Below are 18,855 nucleotides of genomic sequence, written 5' to 3'. Positions count from 1 at the left end.
AATATAAAGTACGAACACTCGTGCATTTTCGAGAGAAAAAAAACGCTGACGGCCAGCCGAGTACTGCCATTCGCCGCTGCCGAGCTTTCGGTTGCGGCCGGTCTGAAAGTATGCGCCAAAGAGAGCATGTTGGTAACCGCCCCTACTCCTCGTCATCTCACGCATGCAACTATCCAGTAGTACTACTACTTCACTAATCCTTGGCAAAATTCATACTCTCTCTCTTTCTCTCTCTCGTCGGCTCTAAATTAAGTCTGGATACAGCAATACTGGAGTAGTAGATATTGGATCTTTGTGTTTTTGTAGCCGTCAGGCATTGGCAAGTTTCAACAAAGCCGCATGGGGACTTGGATCATTTCTTTTTACTGAGTGGATCAGGACTTGGGCCTAGTTCATTTCAGCTTTTGATTCTTGAGAATAATACTGCCCACAGAAATCTGCTATTCAATTCTTTTATTTTGCGGGAGGCCCAGAATTGTGAGAAACATGGTTCCCAGGTGTCTTTCCATTGCACTATCGATTCTCATACTGTTTTGGATAATCGAATCGAGTTCTTTTCCGATTGTTGATTCTCGAGACGCGGTTGTTGAGAATCGCCTCAAAAGAGCTGGCCATTGATCTTGACATGCTGGTTGGGCATAGGTCATGCCGACCTGACGTCTCAGGATGGGAACAGTTTGTATTTTTGTGGGGATCCTAACCAAGATGCCATCACTGTCCTTGATGCAATCAATCCCCGTGTTACAAAGTGCGTGGTCAGATCAAAGGGAAAACAAGCGGCCTCTTGTCTTCAAACCAACCCGTTGTTTGATCATTGTTTCTGTTACCCTCCCTAGTCTCCCAGCACTCTTGATGGCTCGTTCAGAAAAAGCAAAATGATTCAGAGGGGACAGTTCGGTTTCACCAGGAGTTGTGACACAAATCGCTCATGACCGACGACGATAAAGCCCGTCAAAGTGCTGCCAGCAATTGATTCCACGGACCTTGTGGTGCTTGCTTATCCTGCTATCCTCTTATAAAAATCCACTACGACCGCCGGCTGCCAACCTACGGGGGAGACAGTGCACCCACGAAACGCGCTAAAGCAACGTTAGCATAGCCGTCCCACTATCCATTTTCTCCTGCAAAGTGCAAACCCGAGCACCATTTGCTCACATCTCACGTACGGACCAATACAATAAGATTGGTAGCACTAACACCGATCTAGCCGGCCAGGACGATGATGATGCATCCGGTGCAGAAGACATGTTCCCTTCATCAATCTCCGTCTCTCTCTCTCTCGCTCGATCGCACACGCCGGCTCTGTGGCGCCTGTCTGCCTTTATATATAAACCCACATGCGGCCGGGCACATCGCGTGGGCAGACGGAGGAGGAGGAGGAAGCATGCATGTGGTGCACAGCGGAGCAAGGTGACAAAGGAGCGAACTGTTGCATGATCCCTACAACAAAGGCCAGCAAGGGCTCAGCTCATGTCGCCACAGATCTGGCCGTCTGGCAAAGGCTAATCATTGCACCATAAATTTCCCATCTACACACAAGCATTATGTACAGGCCGGCCATGGGCAGGCAGGCAGAGCGAGATGGCGGTGGAGGAAAAAACAAAGCTTGGAAGAAGAAGAAGAAGAAGAAGAAGAGAGAAGTGTGAGGTGATGGGGATCGGATCTAGTGGACGGACAGCTGCTAGCTAGAGAACGAGAGCGGATCACTTATGAAAGAAGGAGAGGGAAAAAAAAGTGAAATTACAGAATTGTTTGCTCTTCAGCACATGCACACACATGGACATGGACATGGACACTGTCCATCTAGCTAGCTAGCACGCAGGCCATCAGGCCACCCAAAACGACTGACGAGCACGATGAGAGAGGACCGGTGATCATGGCACGAGCGATGGCGAGGAAGAAGGAAGTTTCCGATCATGTCGCCGTCGTCCCCATCGGCCGGTCACCTCTCATGGCTCCTGCAATGAGTCAAACCATCTGTAATGAGACAACCTATCACTTCATCCAACAGCTCTAATTGTAATTAATTAATTGCGTACTGGTAGTACTACTATGCTGTACTACGTGGCTAACGCGGACTGCAAAGGTTACTACATGGAGATGACCAGCGGACGGACCTGCTTGGGCGCGGCCATGTCGGTGGCTATCTTGGCGTCGGCGTCGACGGCGACGACCTTGTCGCTCTTCTTGGCGGCCGCGGCATTACTGGCGACGCCGCCGCCGACGCAGAGCGACTTCCGGAGGCCGAGCATCTCCCTCCACCGGCTGGACCCCTTGGGCGTGGATGCCCTGTCGTCGTCGGCGGGGCCAGCACGGAGCTCGTCGCGGAGCGTGGAGGCCGGGCATCCCCCCTCGACCTTGAAGGGGAGGATCCTGCCCTTGGAGAAGAGCTGGTCGGCGGCCATCATGGGGTGGCTGCCCACGGAGAACTCGAAGTTCTGGTCCTCCTCCTGGCACCGCAGGCCCATGGCGCGGTTCTGCACCGGCGGCGGCGGCTCCATGGAGAAGTCGCTGGAGAAGGAGATGCGCGGGCCCGGCTGCCCGCCGCCGAACGCCACCGCGCCGCCGTCCGGGTTGTACATGTTAACGCATGCCATAGCTCGATCGTCGTGGACTGGCTTCGCTGCTGTGTGGGGAGGGAGGCTTTTAAAAGGTGGTGATGATAGTGGTGGTGGTGTCTGGTCTTGGCGTGTGAGCTGAAGAAACGGGGCACTGTTACGGGTGACTGGGTGTGGAGGTGATGGTGGATTTGGATGGGTTATATAGAGAGGAGAGGAGAGGATGGGGAGCTGCTTTGGGATGGAGCTTTGGGTAGATGGATGTGCGCGGCGATTGTTTAGCACCGCCTGTAGAAAACGGTGATGATTGAGATGCATGGCGAGCTGTTTTCTCCACCAGTGAACAATGGATCAGCGCCATAGGTGAAATACAGTAGTAGTGGTAGCTTTTCCTAGAATATTTTGGGGAAGTATACTGAGTACACTAATGTCGGCATTTCAGTAAAAATAATGTCGGCATGGCCACACGTATCTATGTGGGCATGTGGGTTTACTCGAACCATAGGAAACGTAAGGGTTGGTCATGGCTTTTCGTAGTCATGCTTTGAAGGCCAGCCACTCATCTGTTTACCTGAAACTGGGAACTTGACTCTCGAGTCACGGCAGCATCTGAAACTTGGAATCCTGGCGACGTCTTGAAAGACCGCCACAGCATACTGACTGCATGCCACTGTACAACTGTTCAAACCTTTTCACTGAGAGCACGGGATCGTTCTGGAACGAACTATTGTTTTGTTTTTCTATGTCAGCTCCAGGCCCAGGATAAGAAGGCCGGGCCGTTGATTTGCTATGCGATCTTGGGAGGATAGATCACAAGTCCCAATGCTGATCGGAGGGCATGGACGCGTGCGTGCGGCGCTCATGGGGGGAGAAGAATCTCAGGAGTCAGGAGCGTCGGTGTGCCAGCACCCAGCAGTGATTCTTCCTTGTTTGGAAGCGTGCTAGTTGCTCGGACGTGTGGCGAATGCCGGTCTTCGGCCTCGCCGCGGTCAAACAATGGCTGTCCAGCTTGTAATTGACATTATCATAATCCTGGCACGGTGGTTGGATAGAGTGAACTCTGGCATGCCGCAACCGCACTTGATTCCCGGCCCTTTTACCACCGGGAAAGCAAGCGCACGTGCAGTGCATGACCCAGATGCGGCAAGGTCTGGCTGCTGCACCGACCAACGCCACTTGGGTTCACCTCACAGCTTGACACGTAACCCTTTTCGGATTATTTCCAGATCAGAACTACCATTACATGTCTGTCATGACGTGAAAGATGGTGTTTTTACTGTAACCAAACGACTGAGCGGGCATGGTTTTAGTTATAAACTTAAAGGGTATACATCGAGGGGAGATAGACGTTTTGTCTGTGATTCGATTATCATATAACACTAGTGTCATCAAGCAACATTAAATAATTGAGAGCAGGGGCATGATTATTTCTTCGAATGAGCCAAGGGGCATGATTATAGTGGGGTTTGCGAGGAGTATGGTGCAAGGATACCAACCTCTCGTGCAACCCCCAAAGTGTAGAGTAGAACAAATTAGACCCATCCATAATTGCAGGGGGAATTAGCGAGGCGCAGACAACAGTCCTTTTCCTCATTGAACACATGATGCTCCACCACACGCCACAGGGCCATACTGGCCTGGCAACTGTTGGAGATGATGCGAGACAAGAGAATCATAAGGCTTTGTTCATGAGCCGCATACTGAGGAACAAGAAAATCCGTACGGCCTGAGTCCGACTGCCTACGGTGCGGTGCGGGGGCGTAGGTTCGGTGGTAGCTTTCTTCCCCGTGGATTCGGGACCAGCGGCCCCTGCGAAGACCGCGCATAGGACCTGAAGAACAAGACCAGATGAGCCCAGAAAGCGATCTCCATAACAAATGAACAGATATATGCTGTTCAGGGGGAAAGCAACGTCAATGGTAAGATCTCCAGATGCCAGGGGTAAAGCCCTGTTCAGGGCAGAATGGAGTACGAATGCCCAAGCAAAGAATCAGACAAGCTGGCATTCTTAACGAGTCTACATGGCTGCATATCATTGGAGTTAAAATCCAGTTAAAATGTTGCATGCCGGAAATCAAAGTCTAACGCACCCAAAAGGCACTGCAATTGTAACTCTCTCCTAAATCTGAACTGTCAACCCTAGCTGTGACATTTCTATGAATTGAAACATCTTGTTATCTACAAAAAGGATGAAGTGGAACATCTATAGCCTGGCAGATATTGTTAAGTGCGCATGCACATGCCACATTAACAAAAGAAAATGCTAGCAGGCTTAAAATGTCCGGGATTGGGATCGGTTGGGCACCAGCAGGAGGGAGGGAGAAGGTAGGTAACAAGATCATTTGACCGATACTTGACCGGTTTGTTATTTAGCCAGGGGGAATTTGAGGATTTGCCACACCTTTCCCTGCACTTTGAGGATTTGCCCTCCTTTATATTGACACTGATGATTTGCCACAACTTTGTCAAAAACTTGAGGATTTGCCCCTGACAAGGTGAGCCCACCATGAGATGACGAAAATACCCCTGAACTGCGCATCGAATCACGCTCGGCTCTCTCCCATTCTTTCTGACGGTCTCACGCATTGCAGTATTGACATGAACGCCGTGGCGGCGAGCTCCCCTTCGCCTCTCTTCTCCGCGCTCCCTTAGCCAGGACGCTTCCCAGCCACCATGCTTCACCGCCGGCTATCCCCAACCGCTGCTGACCTCTGTCCGGCTGCCCCCTCCCCCTGCCATATCTGCTCCTCGCTCGCTATCTCTTGGCGCAGAACCATCCTGTACCGCCGCTCGGGACGGTGCCGCGCGAGGCTGTCGTGGCCACGCGCACGGCCTCGGCGAGCAGCATGGCCGACGTGGCAGGAACGCTCTCGTCTTCGAGGCGGGAGGCCAGCCGGCAGCAGCATCGGCCGTACGCGTTGCAAGGGGCAAGAAGCGGCTGCCGGCGACTCACGTATCCACTCCAATGACTCAAGCTGGTAGCCAGGCCTCATCGTCGTCGAGCTCGCGGTCCGCCGTGGACAGCGGTGACCACTGGACGGCATCCTTGAAAAGCATGTCACGCTCAAGCCGGACGGATGGCGGCGCCTCGAGGCGGACGGCCAGCTGATGTGTGCCTGGGCGTGAGTGCTCTGTGTGCGTGCGTTCTCTAGCACCTGGCCGTGCGCGATGTGTGCTAGGCGTGTGTGTGCCTGGGCGTGCTTTGTGTGTGTTAGTGCTGTACGTACATTGTGTGCGTTCATGCTCTGGCACCTGGGCGTGAGTGCGTGATATGTGCGTGCGTGCTCCAGCACCTGGGCACCCGGCTGTTGCTGCTGCTACTGTTGCATCCACAGAGAAAAACGACGTCGTCCGAGCTTGCCTCCTGTCTGGTGCGCCCTCGCCGAGCTCACCATGGACAGTACAGACACCACCGTCCTCGGGCTCGGACTGTCGACGGCATCCTCCACGCACCACATCCGGCACACGCACAGGAGCAGCAGCAGCTCGGCAACGCTACCGGAGCGTGGGGAGAGGAGGAGCACCAGCAGCACAACACAGGGCGGCAGGTGGATGAGGCATGGCGAGCCGTCGGCTGCGGGACGAACATAGGAGAAAACGTAAGCATCTAATTTGGATTGGTTTTGGCAAGAGTGGCATTTTGGTCATTCAATCTATAGTGTAATCTCAAATCGGTTAGAAAGGGCAAATCCTCAAGTTTTTGACAAAGTAATGGCAAATCATCAGTGTCAAAATAAAGAAGGGCAAATCCTCAAAGTGCAAGGAAAGGTGTGGCAAATCCTCAAATTCCCCTTTAGCCAGAGTGAGCTGGCGACATGGACCTCTCAGAATAGGAGGACCATGTGATCCCAAAGGATCCTCTCCCTCCTCGCATTGGTTCCATCTCCATGAACAATCATAATACGGGTCCTCCGTCCTGTGCCTCCTACAGGTCACCTCACAGCGGACCGGTCAAGGAGTTCTTGTTCCTTAGTAATGCCTGTCCTATTTCTATTAAATCACAACTATAGTGTCCTAGCGGAAATAGGACCATTTTAAATACTCGTCTAGTCTCAGGTCACCTCACAGTACCATGCTAATGGATGGAGCGTAACATGCTTGAATGGCAAAATTACCAGCAACAAGATACTCCACATTTTGCTGACGTTTTGGACAGGCCTCCGGCACATAACATGGAGCATTAACTTCTATTTACAAATATATCAATAAAATCAAACAAAGGTTGATATTATGCCAGTACTTTTCGAGGCAAATCTGCATATACTAGATATTTAAAAAGATATCTGTAGTCAAAGTTTCAAAAGTTTTAGTAGGGTTATGTCCAAAGGGACATTTTATTATGAACTGGACGTAATAGCCACCTCCAGCAGGATGCTGGCTTCTTATATAAGTATATTATTAACTCTCGCATATAAGAAAAGGATAGCAGATTAAGCCTCAGTTAGGTTACTTGTGTTGTTGGATGATGTGCCATGTCACTGGAAACGGGGCTGAGATTTCAAAGATAAAAATTGTTAAACCTACCTTTTGATACATGACATCAAAATCTGATCTGGAGTGCACCCAGCCTTGAATACAGCATAAAATTTTGAAGCACCCATCTAATCATGTTATCCTCACTCCCCCCTTAGCAGCCAAGGAAAGATATAAAACATGACATGCCAGGGAAGAGAAACTTTTCTAACACATTTCAGAATGACCCTTAAGAATGTCATCGAATTTAACACTTGCCCCATTACTATCAGATAGATGGGTTGAATTAGGATTTTCATATTGGTGTGACGCAGTAATATCAAGGACAACAGAACTAGGGTTTTATGCTGGAAATATTGGACCATCTAATCTAAATCAACAGTTTGAGGTGAGGTTTAATTTCCACAGCAATATCATTAGATAAAAAAGGATCCGTATGAGTTCTGTAAGAACACGGAATCAAAAGTTCAAACTGTGTGCATTTTTTGCAGATTATGTATTATAAACAGAATCACGTTTTAGCTACTGATGCAAAACCATCTGATCAGAAGTTCAGAACCATTTTAGGAAAAGCAAATCATTCATAGGGAGAAAAGCATGTGCATTATACTTGTTAAGTTGCTTGAAAACCTAACCACATAATGGTCAAAGTTTTAGTATAAGCAAAGTTCTTAAGATCAAGAGAACCCATGTGAGCACATGAACAGCACCAATTCTTTTCTTCCAGCAATGAGTTAACTTCTGTGACTGCACATGTGAGTGGTGGGAATGAAGACCAGCCTCATTGTGACTCAACCCACTACCTTTAATCCTACAGATCTCAAGAAAACAAAACAGAACATATTTCCTTATAGTTAATTAGTTATAAATAAAGGTGAAGACCACCCACCCTTTTTTCTCTGGCTACGTATCTCATGCATGGAGCAATTCTAATTTCAAAATACAACAAATCATATTAAGGATGTTCTGGGGGAAACGTCCAGCTTATATTGCAGCAAAGTTCTACTTTTAGTAGATTGAAGAAATGTGAGCCCCTGTATAAGCAGGATTTTCCATTTTTCAGTTTACACTTGATCAAGATGATACTAAAGTAGCCGCTAGGCTGGATCTATGAGTACTTTGATTTGACTATGCTATGGGGGTGACCACAACAGTGCAAATGCCAAGCTTTGAATACACTAACTTGAGAGTGTGGCTGTCACCCACATGGTAAGGCCTAAATAACAGAAAGATGGAGGTGAAAGCAAACAACCCAGTGCCCGATCTAGTTGTTTGTCAGAATAACATACTCAAATTGCCCAGCTGGTCTCCTTTGCATGCCGCAGATCTCACAGTTTCATGAACTTTTATTACGGTAACGGCTACAACCTAAACATCTCTCAGACGATTGGGTGCTAAGCTCAGAAGCATTTAGTACAATAAGAAACGCAAAACTATTTGAGAACTGCATGTACATCCAGGAGCTAACATTGATAGAAGTGCTGGCCTAAAAACAAATATGAGCTATATTACGGCCAGGTGTGGAAACTGTACACAGACTAAGACAACACAGTGTCAAAACAGCCTAAATATTATTTACCAGTGTCACATGAAGTGAAAAGTAGATCTATAGACAAGCTCACAGATGCCATGAATTATAACAGTAAACCAACCTCACCCTGCACGATTGTAATGTATGAAAAACGAAAACAGAAGTGAACCTTTGGTGCTAGTGTGTTACAATGATTAGATTTGCAGTGCAGCTCTTCGTCTTGAAATGATCTGCAAGTTATCAGCAACCATGTCAGTTTTTCTTACTCTGATGGAAAGACCAAGTGATCAATAATGCTCTGTCCAATTGAAAAGGTGGTTACCATCTAAAAGTTACAATCGTTTCAATTTTTGAATAAATATATTTGATATGCATTTCACAGAGGGATACAAGCTCACAGGGGGGGTGTTTTTCAGATGATTTGTTACTCACCATAACCATATGCAGTATGTACACTGCACGAAGCAGACGACAGTATTTACATGAATAAGACAGATCAACAGATGCCATTTCAATGGAGAATTTAGCTCTAAGTTGGATGGATTCAAACAAAATCATCATCGGATATATCAGAAGCAACATGAAGTCTTTTAGTCTGAGGTTGATTATCTGATGAGGGGTTGTTTTTCTTCAATGGTTGCAAGCAAACTGGATATGTCCCCTTGGATTTAGTTGGAGATTTCAAAGATGAATGTTGATGATCTGATGAGGGGTTGGTTTTTCTAAACGGTTGCAAGCAAACTGGAGATGTCCCCTTGGATTTAGTTGGAGATTTCAAAGACGAATTCTTCAAATTGAATCCCATCATCTTCAAATTCTTGCCAAGTAAAGATTGCCTTCCAGGTTTCCTCGGAGAATTTATTTTCACCGCTTCTTTTTCTCCACTAGCGGTCACTCCATTTGGTTGATGAGCTGTTGATCGCACCATAGATTCAACTGGAACAAGTTTCCCATCAACCTGATTGGTGAAAACAAAAGAAACCTGCAAGATACACATGTCATTTGTTGACAAATGGCAGCAGTTCCTCAGAACTACGTTACTAAACCAAACTTTCTTTTCCTTATAATCGGATAAAAAACTGGTAACTGTAAGAACAAGTGTATCAAGTGGAAGTGGTAGAATCTTACAACAACTGAAAAAACTAAAAAAGTAATGAAGGTGTGAGATTTGTGAGTTCTAACACAAAGAAGACCTATATAACTAGATGCATAAGAGACATGAACTGAGGCTATCACCTCTTCACCAGCAGAACACTGGAGGATGGTATCAGGTACAGTTGATGGATCAGAATGATGGCCCCAACTTCGTAAATCTTCTTCAGAAGGTTGTTCGATCTGAAAAGGGTGTTAACGGAGCAGCGCAGCAAAGTACTTGAGATTTGAAGCAACTACAGAGCTACATTCTAACAGAAAAGGGTGTCGCATAAACTACCTGTTGATTTGAACAATTCATTTTCTGCACACATCCAGAGATCTCTCTAAAGCCACCAATATCAGTATACAACTTTTCTTTTGATGTCGAAACTGTATCAGGCTTAGCGGCATCTAAATCCAAACCATTACCATCTAACGGCATACAGTGATCCTTATTACAGCGATCGCACTTCAAATTTTCATGTATTTCAGACCTGCGAGACCAAATGGAAGGAAAAGGATGATGTATAATATCAACTACATATAGACGTAACCAATGAATCTGGATATTGGCTTTTACATATTTTGAATAGTATTCAATGGTAATAACTAATAACAGAGTATTTAGGCCTAACTTAGAAACGAATCTGGTTTCTATGAATAGCATATTTGCAACAGTTTTTGACATTATGTTTGCAAGCCAATGGTAATTTGACTACTTATTACACCCTCAACCTAAATCAAATGATCATGAACTCCTTTTATCAAACAATTTATGTAGTAAGGCCTTATGTTTTGCAAGAAACTGCGACCTTGATCCCAACAAAATGGTGACTGCAAACACAACTTAATTACACTTATGTGCATGACTGGCAACTGATCCAAGCTATAATGGAGAAGCAGAGTTCACCTGACTTGATCATGCAAAGTAAAAAGATCACGCAGATCTTCTGTTGAAAGAGAATTGCCCTACAAAAGTGAAACGAAGACGTGAGAAATTAACATATTTGGCACATTCAAGGATCAAAAAGAAAACTCCAGGTACTTGATCCTGCATTTTGTCGTCCGCTTGTTCCTGCTGAATAACTCTCTGGAGGCCTTCTTTTGCCATTTGACGCTGATATACCTATAGATGAGTGTGGCATATCATATTGTCAGCAGAAGAAGTAATCAGCAACTCAGTATTCCTTCACTTGATAATGAAAAAGTAAGTAAAAAGGAATGAAAAGAAATGGAGCTGTCAACCTTCTCCTCAATGGTTCCAGTGCTCAAGAACCTGTATATGTACACTCTCTTCTTTTGTCCATCTCTCCAGACTCTAGCAGCAGCCTTTGCAAATATCAAAAGATGAAAAGGTTCAACTCAGGCAAGGTGTGTGGAGTCAGACAGAACCATCAAGAGTGATAAATCACAGATATTAACCTGCTTATCATTGGCAGGGTTCCAATCTGGGTCAAAGAGAACCAATCGATTTCCACCCACCAAATTAAGCCCACAACCGCCTGCCTTGCTACTAAGTAGAAAGGCAAACTCGTCCTGCCAAATGCAGTAATTTAGAATATAATGATAGGTTATAAGTTCTTCGGTTCAGGGTACAAGGTTGATGTTACGTACTCTAGATAGATCATTGAATTGGTTCACCAACTTTTGCCTTTTATTAATGGATGTTGATCCATCAAGTCTAACATATGGATATCTTCTTTCCCGACATAATTGTGCAAATAAATCTAATGTCTGCACTTTTAGACAATGATAATAGTTAATGACTCCAGCTCTGCAGACTGCAGGTATCCAAAGAGCAAATAATTATAACAAGTACTCCCTCCGTCCCAAAATAAGTGACTCGACTTTGTACTAAAGCTAGTACAAAGTTGAGTCACTTATTTTGGGACGGAGGGAGTATCTTTTATGAACAGAAACTAGTTTACACGCACATTCTAAAGACTCTACTCTGTCGTTTGATGACAGACATACAGAGAATATGTAGTACACAAAACAAGTAGGAAGAGGTGCAAAAATAAGGTCACCTGCACTTGTGCAAAAACTGGTACTCCCTCCGATCCAAATTAATCGACGCAGCTTTAGCACAAGTTTAGTATATAAAGTTGTACTACTAAACTGCGTCAATTAATTTGGATTGGGGGGAGCAGTTTAAATATACTCCCTCTGTCCTGTAATATAAGAGCATTTTTGACACTAGTGTAGTGTCAAAAACACTCTTATATTATGGGACGGAGGGAGTATGATTTTGACAGTTCAAAAAGGAAACCAAACATATATCCAATATATAGGTTTAAGGTAACTCTATCACTTCACCCTTAATTCCAAGTACAATGTTCTTGACTTTGTGCTGTAGGGCTTCTGGTTGTAAGATACTCCCTCCATACACAAATATAAGAGGTTCCAACTTTTTTCTGAATCGGATGTATATAGACACATTTTAGTGTGTTTGTTCACTCATTTCAGTCCGTATGTAGTCCAAATTGAAATATCCAAAACATCTTATATTTGTGAACGGAGGGAGTACATACCTTTTGACTTTCATAGTTCTTATAATTAGTATATCCGCAGGATATGGTCTGACCATAAACATGATAGTAAAGGCAATGAAGATTCGGGATTAATAATGGCTTACTGGTTACTACCATCCCTTTGTTTATTAGAAGTATTTAATAATTTAACTTGAAAAAAAATGGTTTTCAGTAGCCACTAGCCAGTGTAAAGAATGCTAGCACTAGCAGGCCTATGGCTGCAAAGAATGTAGAACTTAAGACAACATAGACAGTAATAAGTGCACTCATGTTCGACTTATTGTTGCAGGACCCCATGAAAGTTTTCAAGATACGAATTTTGCCATCACCAACAATACCTTCATATTTTCTTATTATTGAAGCATACAGATGGGAGCTTAGCCAATTCATTAATGAGAGGAACGTAGTTTAAATCTTACAACATCCATCCCCAATGGACCCGCCAAGACCAACAAAACCTTACTACGATGATACTGCGTTATCAACATAATACATTAAAAACATCTTACCTGAGTGTAATTTGATACAAGGACAATACGGTCATCAGTTTTCAGTCGGAGGTGCCCAAGCAATCTAGCCAACACATGCATTTTGCCGGATAGTTCTACCCACATTCCTCCTCCACCAGTCCATGATCCAGATCTTGCATAAAAGAAACAATACAGATAAGTTGGATTTGCTTGAGAAGCTAGTGAGAAAAGTTAGGCATACCTTCCTTGAAACAGTTCTGGAGGGAAAAAGCGTAGACAGTCATCGAAACCGGAGCCTCCTGACTTGCTACTCTTTATGGTGTCATAGATTAGCTGCAATACCAAGATAACCAACCAACATATGTTTGTCATGCTACATATAGTTACCAAAAAAGTGAAACTGATGCAGGCTGGCTATGAAGAACAGTAACACAGGCAACAACAACCCAGAATTTCCCATAACCTATCAAATCACATTAGTAACTTCCTAGCTGCCAGGTAATCAAGAACTAAAAAGTCAGTGCAAGAACTTAGTTACCAAGCCTATTCCGCATTTTACAAGGAATATGGGGTCAGCTTATATTGTCAATCTATGCAGGATACATTATCATGAACAAGCCTTAAAACTGTCAACGGACATTGTCTTGAAAAGTACATAATTCCAGTATATAATGCAGATGCAGGGTAGCACTTGACAGCAATATAGAAGTATACAATGTTGTATTTAATCCTATGGTGCTTGAAAGAGAGATCAATTACTAGTTACTACTACAAATATTAGAGTTGGTGACGGTGGTCGTGGGGATTCATTCACCCTCTTCAACCTCCCGGGTCATTGTTTATAAGATGTCCCGCCTTGGACGCGTAGGCGGCAAGGCGCCCTGGCAGCGCCTTACAACTATGCACGCTTTAGGCGCTTACGAGTCACTTAGGCGTCAGGGCGGTTGGTGCTCGCCTTAGGTCGCCTTACCGCCTTATAAACAATGCCGCAGATACATATCTTAACAACATAACTAATACTTTTTTATGAGGGGAAAAAAACAAATACTTCAACACAAATCGTGCCAGGTGTCAAGACAAAGCTCAATCCAGCGTGGCAGTGATGCTGAGGATGTAATGTAGGTCAAGCAGGGTCACAACATCATGATGCCAGGTGAGGAGATCGACCAAGTGCAGCGGCGGAGCCAAGGGCGTGTAGAAGGCAGAGCCAGACGAGCTCAGTGTGTTGGGGTATAGCAAGGTACAGACATTAACTAATTGCAGTAAAAAAATACATTGTAATAAACTCTGATCCTACTGTCAAAACTACTTTCACTAAAGGAGATATATCGTGGAGCGAAACATTAAACTGAAATTATTTACCTTCGGATGGTTGCATAATTTCTTAAGAGCAGTAATATATGCCAAAACTTTAGAACCCTTTGCTTCTTCAGATATCAAGCGTTTAACCTGACAGGGTCAACCACAGACTACTGTAAATATAACTCCGAGTACCTTACATGTGCCTAATGAATATTGCTTGAAACTCAGAACGGTACAAAATTTCCTTACATTTTTGGAGTGTGTGAAGTGGTTGTACAGTGTCATCTGTAAAGGAGTCAGCTTGCAGCACACTACTTCAACAATCTATACATAAGCAGGGTTAAGTAATGTAGATGAGGCACAATTATATATAATGTAAAAAGGAGGAATCACTATAAAAGACAAAATGGATAGTAGGTACACAATTCTTTTTGTATTTTCTGAATGTGCGATGAACATATCCGGCCAAATATACACTGGACAGAACATACCTTTGGTGGCAAGTGATTGGACAACAGGGCATTCGTTCGTCTCAATATAAACTGAATATCATTGAGAAGCCATCAGAAGAATTCAGAAGGTAATTAACCTAGAGCCCATAAAATTGTAAAAGAAAATGCATCCAAACAATTCTAGAGGAGATTATAACATAAATGTGGACAATACAGTTGTTCAAAATTATGTAGTGCAGAGTGCAGACAATCTTCTTCAGAGGAAAAGGACTTGCCTGATTTACTTTTGCACTAAGCTCTCCAGATCTCTCGGATCCTAACTTCTTTTCTTCTGCAGTTGCTGCGGGTTCTCTTCCACGAATTATTGGTGCCTTCAGTTAGGGGCAGATAATGTTAGAGTTAAATACAGAGGAAAGGAAGATAGAATGCAATTAACAGGAGTAGCACATGATTTTAGGTGCACAACACACAAAGAAACTTGATAACAAATATATCTGAGAACACACTATCTGTTAATAAATAGTTGTAATTCATACTCCCTCCATCCCGAATTACTTGTCGCAGAAATGGATGTATCTAGAACTAAAAATACGCCTAGATACATCCATTTCTGCGACAGGTAATTCGGGACGGATGGAGCAGTATAACTTGTGATTTTCGTAAAAAGTACATACTTCATAATATCGGCGAAAATATGCGGCATCCCCCAGAACACCTGGATTTGTAAAATTTACCATTGAAAAGAACTCTTCCAAATCATTCTGCAGAGGAAAATGAATATATCAAAATTCAAAACAATGGTTCCAGCTACAATATGGAAAAGAATGGGAAAGCAAAAACCTACCTGCATTGGGGTACCTGATAACAGGATACGCCGTGTACAAGGAAGGGCCGCCAATGCCTGGTGCATCAAGTGTTTTCATGAGTTCAGGAAGAGCAAAATCGGAGATGAACTTAAGTGCAAACGACTCACGTATGTAAGAAAAGCAACTGAATTGGCAAACTGATATACCTTATTTGTTAGTGTTTGGTCATTTTTCAGCCTGTGAGCCTCATCACATATGAGAAGGTCACAGCTTCCTGGTATTTCAAATTTTGACGAATGCATGCGGAAGGTCTCGTAAGATACGATAAGTACCTGATGACAATTCCAAACATATAAATTCACCAGACATTGTCATGAACATGCAATTCTGATTGCAATTAGTAAGCATGGTAAATAGAAAATAGCAGAAAGGAGAAGAGTTTGGATAAAAGAAAACCTGAAGACGGCTCAAGGGCTTTAAGAAACTTCCTATTCCAGAAAGAACATCAGCACGCGTGCTTTCACAGAGGGCAAGCAGGTGCACTTTGCCTTTTAACCATTTACTTATCTCAGATTCCCAGTTGCTAACTAGGCTTGTGGGGGTTACAATGACAGCCCTTTTAACCATTGGCTTACCCTCAAAGCCTTGAGCAAGAAGGGTATATAGTAAAGTTATCGACTGTAAAGTCTTACCCAATCTGGAAAGTGCAAGGAAGCGTCAGAAGTAGCTTTATGTAACAGTGAGTCAGTGACTAAATAAAAGGATTGGAAGACAGAAACATTGCGTATTTACATCAAAGTATAAAAATGGACAAGAGGGAGGGCGTGAATTGTTCCAGCTTATTACCCCATGTCATCAGCTAAAATGCATCCAGCGATTCCATCATCACTTAGCAACCCAGAGACACAATCAAACATAAACTGAACTCCTTCCCTGCATTACAACACAACCATGTGATTTACTTTCTTCATCTAAAAGATTCAGAAGAAATCAGCATTGTTAGTTATTGTTTGCACCTGCTTAGACTAAAAATAAAGCTACAGTGCAATATGTAGTATCTATATGTGAATGTCTACAACTTACAGAGAGTACATGTTCTGCACAAAGTTAATGCTGATTGTAATTATTGTGGGGGGAACCATAAAATAGAGGGTTCGCTGCAAACAATCAAGCATGTAAAAAATGAATATAGGAAAAACATTAACAGGATAATATATTACCTTTGATGAGGACGAAGGTAACGTACAAGCAGATGATCAACTTCAATTGCAGTAAAATTGTTATTCTCTTTGTCACATTCCTCGGGTTGCCACAAAATTAATGGCTCTATGCCAGATGGAAGAGGTTCCTCTTTCTCTGAGGAATTATCACTAGCAATGGTAGGCAGCTGCTGAAGATTGTTTGGAACTGCAAATGGCTGTACTGAACCCCATGGGACAAATCTTTTACGGGCTGAAAGGCGCCGAGCAAGAAGCTCACTATTTTCACTATATCCGTTTCCACACGGAGGTTTGAATGGTTTTCGAGCTATCGCTGCCGCATCAGAAACTGAAAGGATACGTGGAATAAGTGGCTGCCTTCTGACAACCAGGTTTCCCCTGACAGAAACCAGGAAAAAATGCATAAATATCTTCAAACAAGAGAGTGAGTGCATTTGTGATGCGATAGTCAATTAAACCAAAACAAATTTCAGTGTGTGCAAGGCAATCTAAGAGAAAATGACTTGTAACTGAGAAGAAGGCTTAAAGTGAACATTAGCAATACATCACATAGCGCAAGATTGTTCCAGCTGACCATAATTTCTCTGACCAATACAGTAAGATTTCAGGAATCTTTCATGTAGAAGGCTAGTCCTATTGTACAAGGTACTCACTGTCATATCTCTGTGCTTAAAATCATGAAAGAGAGATGACTAGTGTATCCACACTACAGAGCACTCTGTTGCACATAGCTACCTACGGTTTACTTGGTATGCACAATGAGTTATTGACTAAGTCCATTCTGTCCACACATGAAAAGAGTTACAAGACGGAATATAGAAGGTTAAATCTCTCTGTCCAGATTTGCCAGCTTCATGCGATCTCCTGCAAGTCATTCGGCCATATGCATACTCACCAGCCACCGTACTTACGCCGAATGGCAATATTCAGCTTGAAGCCGTTACGAAAACTTGAGTGACAGGTATAGCTAGTTAGCGAGAGGGGCCAGACCAAAGCATCAACATTCAGGCTTGGATACTCCAGAACAAAGTTCTCAGGAGATAACCCTGCAGATTACATGGCAAACAACCAATCGAGTGGGATGAAAAAGAGAGATCGTTCTATCACATTGTAAGTTACATAGGATGTAAATTATACCCTGTTTTTCCATAATAGACCACGGTGTGGGGAGAGGAATTTGACTTGGGTCTCTTATGCTAAATTCTAGAGGAACCGGATCAAACATACCCAAGCTGAGGCACATTGTTCAAATGTACTGTAGTATCTAACAGGGCGTGGACTAGTGTATCACTGGGGACTCTTATGCTGAATTGGCATCTGAAACCACAAGCACGTCCCACAACGATTCAGGAGCATCCATCGACTAGTCTCGTCGCCATAAAAAAAAAATAGATGAACACTAATGCAAACCCTAGCCCCTATGAATCCACTAAGATGCGTCGATACACCACCAGCGCACAGCACGGACACGCACACATGGGCCGGAATGGTGGGGCCGGAGAGTACCTGACGAGCGCGTCCACGTTCTGCGACTTCCTCTCCTCGTCGGGTTCCGCAGCGCCACGCCGCCCGCCCCGGACTGGCCGCCCGCCGTCGCCGCCGCCGTCATCGCTGTCGCCCCCTTCCTCAGACTCGTCCTCGACGCCGCCCGCATCGCTGCTGTCCGCCACGTACTCGTCGTCGTCGTCGGCCGCCTCCACCCCGCGCTCCGCCTCGGACTCCGACTCGTCGGGGTCGGAGGAGAGGGTGACGACCTCCTCCTCCTCCTCGTCGTCGGAATCGCTGCCGCGGCGGTCGCGCTTGCTCCTCGACGGCATCGCGCCACCTCCGGCGAGTGGAACGGTTCGAAATGGGCACCGAATCGTGTGGATTTTCCGCTCGGAGTTGGGAGTTTTAGGGGATTTTTAGGAATGGAGAAGCGGGGGTTTGGAGGCGCTGCAAAAGTTTTGGCGGTATGGAGGGGGAGCAGCGTGTCGGAGAAGGTGCGGGAGAAGAGGGAGAGGGGTGGTTGGGCTGGATCGGAGGTTCTGTTTCTGAGGGGTTAAGCCCATGTTTAAGGCTCATAGGGGAGCTCCTATGCGCCGCTCGTTGCGGCGAATTGCCGAGCGAACGCACAGGGGCGACTCCAGCTGGGCCGGCCCATTATCAGAACACAGTGAAAAATCCAAAAAAGATTAAGACTGCTCTCACCGGGACCTTCATAGGACGCATTTTGCGTCAAACAGTAGCTGGGAGCACACAGGCGACGCACGACTGGGCCGGCCCACGGACTTGTGTTTCCTGTCGATCGCGCGACCTAAAAAAACACCAAAAACAAGATGGCAACACTGGGATTCGATCCCAGTATCTCAATAACACCAGACTGCAAACTGTGACAG

The 18,855-nt window shown here is 44.9% G+C and overlaps 2 protein-coding genes across 3 annotated transcripts; both read right to left on the bottom strand.

Moving 5' to 3' along the window:
* Positions 1 to 1,441: 1,441 nt before the first annotated feature.
* LOC119325782 lies at positions 1,442 to 2,749 on the bottom strand. Its single transcript, XM_037599509.1, has 2 exons — positions 2,118 to 2,749; positions 1,442 to 1,958 (listed from the first exon to the last, which is right to left on the bottom strand). Exons 1-2 carry the CDS (start codon positions 2,595 to 2,597, stop codon positions 1,950 to 1,952), a joined length of 489 nt encoding a protein of 162 aa, XP_037455406.1. The 5' UTR covers positions 2,598 to 2,749; the 3' UTR covers positions 1,442 to 1,949.
* A 1,226-nt stretch (positions 2,750 to 3,975) lies between these two features.
* On the bottom strand, positions 3,976 to 18,476 carry LOC119325465 (DNA repair and recombination protein RAD54-like). 2 transcript variants are annotated; one of them, XM_037599208.1, is made up of 23 exons: positions 17,984 to 18,476; positions 16,478 to 16,855; positions 16,104 to 16,190; positions 15,714 to 15,954; positions 15,464 to 15,589; positions 15,296 to 15,352; positions 15,126 to 15,212; positions 14,727 to 14,822; positions 14,491 to 14,541; positions 14,249 to 14,323; positions 14,060 to 14,146; positions 12,939 to 13,030; positions 12,737 to 12,869; positions 11,311 to 11,430; positions 11,119 to 11,232; positions 10,942 to 11,025; positions 10,742 to 10,822; positions 10,607 to 10,665; positions 9,995 to 10,190; positions 9,799 to 9,897; positions 8,995 to 9,544; positions 8,732 to 8,792; positions 3,976 to 4,389 (listed from the first exon to the last, which is right to left on the bottom strand). In XM_037599208.1, the coding sequence occupies exons 1-21, from the start codon at positions 18,292 to 18,294 to the stop codon at positions 9,107 to 9,109; spliced, it is 3,012 nt and encodes a 1,003-aa protein (XP_037455105.1). In that variant the 5' UTR covers positions 18,295 to 18,476; the 3' UTR covers positions 3,976 to 4,389; positions 8,732 to 8,792; positions 8,995 to 9,106. The 2 variants fall into 2 exon arrangements, with proteins under 2 accessions (XP_037455105.1, XP_037455104.1); XM_037599207.1 differs by lacking the exon at positions 3,976 to 4,389 and having other exon boundaries at positions 8,511 to 8,792.
* Positions 18,477 to 18,855: the final 379 nt, after the last annotated feature.

The sequence above is a fragment of the Triticum dicoccoides genome, chromosome 6B, assembly GCF_002162155.2.
Source record: "Triticum dicoccoides isolate Atlit2015 ecotype Zavitan chromosome 6B, WEW_v2.0, whole genome shotgun sequence".
NCBI classification, from domain to species: Eukaryota; Viridiplantae; Streptophyta; class Magnoliopsida; order Poales; family Poaceae; genus Triticum; species Triticum dicoccoides.
Note: the sequence above shows the minus strand (reverse complement) of the source record. Positions and strands in the feature narration are given on the sequence as shown.

Bases quoted from the DNA above. Each gene is read 5' to 3' on its own strand.
- LOC119325465 (XM_037599208.1), bottom strand. From the start codon at position 18,294: ATGCCGTCGAGGAGCAAGCGCGACCGCCGCGGCAGCGATTCCGACGAC. The intron at 15,955-16,103 runs GTAATAAGCTGG...TGCACTTTCCAG, and splicing joins ATTTTAGCTGATGACATGGG to ATTGGGTAAGACTTTACAGT. The intron at 9,545-9,798 runs GTGATAGCCTCA...TGTATCTTGCAG, and splicing joins AGTGTTCTGCTGGTGAAGAG to GTTTCTTTTGTTTTCACCAA.
- LOC119325782 (XM_037599509.1), bottom strand. From the start codon at position 2,597: ATGGCATGCGTTAACATGTACAACCCGGACGGCGGCGCGGTGGCGTTC.